This window comes from Pongo abelii, chromosome 12 (genome assembly GCF_028885655.2).
Source record: "Pongo abelii isolate AG06213 chromosome 12, NHGRI_mPonAbe1-v2.0_pri, whole genome shotgun sequence".
Taxonomy (NCBI): Eukaryota; Metazoa; Chordata; class Mammalia; order Primates; family Hominidae; genus Pongo; species Pongo abelii.
Window position 1 is genome coordinate 43,919,749 of NC_071997.2, and position 5,588 is coordinate 43,925,336.

A 5,588-nucleotide genomic window follows, 5' to 3' on the forward strand; every position below is an offset into this window, starting at 1 on the left:
GCAATGAGGATTCCTGTTTAAGCAGCAAATTTACACTGGGAGGACAGAAGGAAAGTGAAGGAAGGGAACAGAAGATGAATGGTAAAAGACACGTCAACAACCCACCTGACTCAGGATAACTGAAGGTCAACCACATGTGGAAACATGGACTAAATTCCTCTGGGCTATTCCACCTGAGAGATGAGGAAGCTGGGGTATGTATACACCTCATCCTGTCCTCACTGATTATGAGCTGTCTTTCTTGTTCTCTTTCAAGCTGCTATAACAGATTCCTTGCCACTGTGTAATTCATAAAAAAACAGAAATTTATTTTCTCACACTTCTAGAAAATGAGAAATTTAAGACCAAGGTATGGGCAGGTTAAGGTCAGCTTTCTCTACTTTCAAGATAATGCCTGAATGGTTGAGTTTTTAAAAGGAGGGAAGGCCACGTCTTAACATGACAGACAAGCCAAAGAGAGAGTGAGCGAGATCCAGCCTTATAATCCCGGTTTATAGTGGCATTAATGTATTCCACTAGAGGGCTCCACCCTCATGACCTAAACACATCCCAATAGGCCCCACTTGGCAATACATTTACACTGAGAATTATCTTTAAAACAGATGCATTCTGGAGGACACAGTGAAACCATACAACTTTCCTAAGAGATACACATTCCAGGCCATCTGGCCAGCAATGCATGCAGGCAGAGTTCTCTGCCCAAGATCATAAAGAACATAAGATATATATATATATATATATATGGCCATTGGAAGTGAGCAGAGGTATAGCAAAGGGGAAAGCCCTAGACTACAGATGGGGACTGCTACATTCATCGCGGTACAGTTAACCCTCGAATAACTTGAGTTTGAAATTTGCAGATCCACCTATATTTTCTTCTGTGTGTGTCATCTGTGAGCAAGCACTTAAGTAATAAATATATTTTCTCATTTTTATGATCTTCTTAATAACTTTTTTTCTTTAGCATACTTTATTAGAAGAATAGAGTATATAATATATCAACTATGTATTTCATCACTAAGGCTTCTAGTCAAAAGTAAGCTATTAGTACTTAAGTTAAGGATGCAAAAGTTCTACACAGGTTTTCAATTGCATCTGTAGTCAGTGCACCAACCTCCAAGTTGTTCAGCGGTCAACTGCTCTTTCAGGCTGTAGCCGCATCTCTCTGGAACAGGATTCTGGCAGGTGGGTTGCAAGTCAAAGAATCCAGAAAATACTATCTCAAACTATGCTGCATTGATATGATGATTATGTAAAACCAAAGGCATTTAGAAAGCAGCAAACGCACAAAAAGGCTTTTCCTAAATATCCCTTATCTGCTTAAAAGCAGATTCTCCAGAAGGAAATTAATTGTCAAGAAAATTCTTCCTGGGAAATTTAATATCAGGGAAGATTAACACAAAACAGGTATCAAAAATAGAAGAGATTGGAAGTTGATGCTTTATCCAGACTGGCAATTACCTGTTCTTTTGAGGATGCACTTCTATTCTTATCTATTCTCTCCAAGTTGCCTACACTTCCCAATTGCCTCTTCGCTAGAAAGGAAATATGAACAACTGGATCTCATTGAGTTATCTGGGTACTCACCCTGCTGTGATATCCCACTGCACTTTAAGTGAATTTTGTTTGCCTTTTCTCTTATTAATCTTTCGTCAGTTCATTTTCAGCAAACATTTAGAGGACAAATGGAGCTTTCTTCCTTTCCCCCAATATAAGCAAGTTCCCTTAAAATTCAGGCTGCTTACAAAGCAGCAGGAAGGTTTGTGCACAGGCTACAGCCCTGTGATTTGGCTCCCCTAGTCAGGCAGCCGTAAAATTTTGTGGAACCCTAGGTGGCAGCCCACTGATGCCAATATAGTTGGATCCATTTCCCCTGCTACTGAGCCAGGCTGGGACGTTCAGGGCACATTAGAGATGTGAGATATAATGAGTGTAAATCTGTGTCCAGTTTCATCTGGATCCAACCGATTTCTCCATGTACATAGGCAATTGCTTTATAAGAGATTGTCTTTTTCCTAAAAATGGTAACAGGGAGGCTGGTGTCTGGGTAAGGATGATATCCCTGGTCACTGATAAAATGTAAAAGAGGAAAGTGGCATTGACGATGCATGGCAGGGACATGCTCCGTGCAGTGGCCATGCTCACTAAGAGAGATGAACTTTGAGAAATCAATAGCAGAAAAGAAGGTAGACTATGAAGGTGCCCAAAACAAGAATAAGATGCAGCGCATTTAGTCTCTGGGTATTGAAGAGACCTGTAGCTCTTGATAATGGTGGATCAGTGAGTGCTGCATGCATTGAGGAAACTCGGTATCATCTCTGTGTATCCGTAGTAAATTGCTTGATCTTATAGTGGTAAGAACAATGGCATAACACCATTACCTAATACTTACAAATATATATATAGCAACATGTCACTAAATTTTCTTATTAATTTTTTTAGAAAGGAACAATGTTAAACTCACAGAAATGTTCCAAGTATAGGACAAAGTACCCCCTTCACCAACCAGAATCATGTGAGAGTCTTTTGAAGACCTGAGAATCATACCATTTAACATTTTACTACGTATTTCCTACAAACAAGAAAATTCTCCTAAAGAGTCCCCATACACCAATGAAATACATTACTCCATCAGCTCCTGAGGAATATTTCAAATTGTCAAAAAAATATACCTAAAAAATGTTTCTCGTAACAAACCAGTCCCCGGTAGAAACACATTCACTGCAGACAAATTTATGCTACCCTAGTCTTACCTGGGACACTGAGCTGGTGCTGAGTTACTCAGATGAGACAACTCTGCAGCTGTGCCCAGCCTGCCCCAGCCCCTGCTCATTTGCATGTTCCCAGAGCACATCCTCCTGCCCTGAAGATTTATTAATACGCTGGTCACACTTCATACAGGAGTCAGACCCACTCAGGACACAGCATGGACATGAGGGTCCCTGCTCAGCTCCTAGGGCTCCTGCTGCTCTGGCTCCCAGGTAAGGAAGGAGAACACTAGGAATTTACCTAGCCCAGTGTGCTCTGTACAGCTTGGTCTTCAGGGAAGTTCTCTTACAACATGATTAATTGTGTGGACATTTGTTTTTATGTTTCCAATCTCAGGTGCCAGATGTGACATCCAGATGACCCAGTCTCCATCCTCCATGTCTGCATCTGTAGGAGACAGAGTCACCATCACTTGCCGGGCAAGTCAGGGCATTAGCAATAATTTAAATTGGTATCAGCAGAAACCAGGGAAAGCCCCTAAGCTCCTGATCTATTATGCATCCAGTTTGCAAAGTGGGGTCCCATCTAGGTTCAGCGGCAGTGGATCTGGGACAGATTTCACTCTCACCATCAGCAGCCTGCAGCCTGAAGATTTTGCAACTTATTACTGTCAACATTTTAATAGTTACCCTCCCACAGTGTTACAAACCCGAACATAAACCCCCAGGGAAGCAGTTGTGTGAGGCTGGGCTGCCCAAGCTGCTCTTCCTTATGCCTCCATCAGCTGAGAGTGTTCCTCAGATGCAACTACCCTCTGATGGTGTTGATAGAGGGGGACATGAAGTCACCTCTGCATCCCAATTCCTTTCTTTCTAAGCCCCTGCTGCACAGACATAGAAATGCCTCTCCTGATTTAATAGAAAAGACAGAGATCATGACACCTGAGGAGTCTAGTTTAGGGCTTTGGTTGGAATTCATATAACGGAGAAGAAGCCACTATAGATATTCTAAGCAGGAATTGTCATAAAACAGAGAATTAGAGTCTAAACTACTGAAGTCTAAATCAAATGTGGAGATAAATCTCTAAATGTAATGTATTATTTGCAAAGAAATATTTGCCAAATGGTGCATACAGGAAAACTCAGTGGTCTGCAATACGTTGGAAGAAGAAAGAGAAGGTTAGTGTTTTATGAAAAAGGGAAAATATTACCTTTTGCACTTTGAGAAAGTTCATTGACACTAGGAAGGGTTGGGAGCTGGCAAGCTCAGACTGGTAAGCAGTGGTGGACAAAGTGAATCCTAGAATTACATTGAGTTATCTCAGAAGTTGCAGGTAAATGTGGATTCAGGTCACAGGAAGCCAAAGCAGTGAAAGTTGCAGAGAATTTTCTTACTGAAATGCCAGGGATTCAGTGTAGACCCTGCTGCTCACCACACATAAAGCCAATCACTAAAACAAGTACTGCCAAGGAACAGGCTTCAATCAGGTACTGCAGCAAGGAGATGGGACACCATTTGCGAATGTATCTTCCTAACCAACTAAAATTAGGAGTTTATATAACAGGGAAGAAAGTGGGAAAACAGGAATGAGGGAAGGGTAAGGAAGATAATTTGGTCAATAGGAAGCAGGAGGTCAGTTAGGCAATCATAATGGGTGAAGGGTCTGATGTCTCACTGTCCCAATTCAGTCTTTTTTTTTTTTTTTTGCTTTTATTATTATTATTATTATTATTATACTTTAGGCTCTATGGTACATGTGCGCAATGTGCAGGTAAGTTACATATGTATACATGTGCCATGCTGGTGCGCTGCACCCACCAACTCGTCATCTAGCATTAGGTATATCTCCCAATGCTATCCCTCCTCCCTCCCCCCACCCCACAACAGTCCCCAAAGTGTGATGTTCCCCTTCCTGTGCCCATGTGTTCTCATTGTTCAATTCCCACCTATGAGTGAGAATATGCGGTGTTTGGTTTTTTGTTCTTGCGATAGTTTACTGAGAATGATGATTTCCAATTTCATCCATGTCCCTACAAAGGACATGAACTTATCATTTTTTATGGCTGCATAGTATTCCATGGTGTATATGTGCCACATTTTCTTAATCCAGTCTATCATTGTTGGACATTTGGGTTGGTTCCAAGTCTTTGCTATTGTGAATAATGCTGCAATAAACATACGTGTGCATGTGTCTTTATAGCAGCATGATTTATAGTCCTTTGGGTATATACCCAGTAATGGGATGGCTGGGTCAAATGGAATTTCTAGTTCTAGATCCCTGAGGAATCGCCACACTGACTTCCACAAGGGTTGAACTAGTTTACAGTCCCACCAACAGTGTAAAAGTGTTCCTATTTCTCCACATCCTCTCCAGCACCTGTTGTTTCCTGACTTTTTAATGATTGCTATTCTAACTGGTGTGAGATGGTATCTCATTGTGGTTTTGATTTGCATTTCTCTGATGGCCAGTGATGGTGAGCATTTTTTCATGTGTTTTTTGGCTGCATAAATGTCTTCTTTTGAGAAGTGTCTGTTCATGTCCTTCACCCACTTTTTGATGGGGTTGTTTGTTTTTTTCTTGTAAATTTGTTGGAGTTCATTGTAGATTCTGGATATTAGCCCTTTGTCAGATGAGTAGGTTGCGAAAATTTTCTCCCATTGTGTAGGTTGCCTGTTCACTCTGATGGTAGTTTCCTTTGCTGTGCAGAAGCTCTTTAGTTTAATTAGATCCCATTTGTCAATTTTGGCTTTTGTTGCCATTGCTTTTGGTGTTTTAGACATGAAGTCCTTGCCCATGCCTATGTCCTGAATGGTAATGCCTAGGTTTTCTTCTAGGGTTTGTATGGTTTTAGGTCTAACATTTAAGTCTTTAATCCATC

The 5,588-nt window shown here is 41.1% G+C and overlaps 1 gene segment (V, D, J or C); it reads left to right on the top strand.

The window, feature by feature from the left end:
• The first annotated feature begins 2,926 nt into the window (after positions 1 to 2,926).
• Positions 2,927 to 3,429, top strand: LOC100939612 (immunoglobulin kappa variable 1D-13-like). The segment is given in 2 exon segments: positions 2,927 to 2,981; positions 3,106 to 3,429. Coding segments are annotated over 2 exon segments (378 nt in total).
• The last annotated feature ends 2,159 nt before the right edge of the window (positions 3,430 to 5,588 follow it).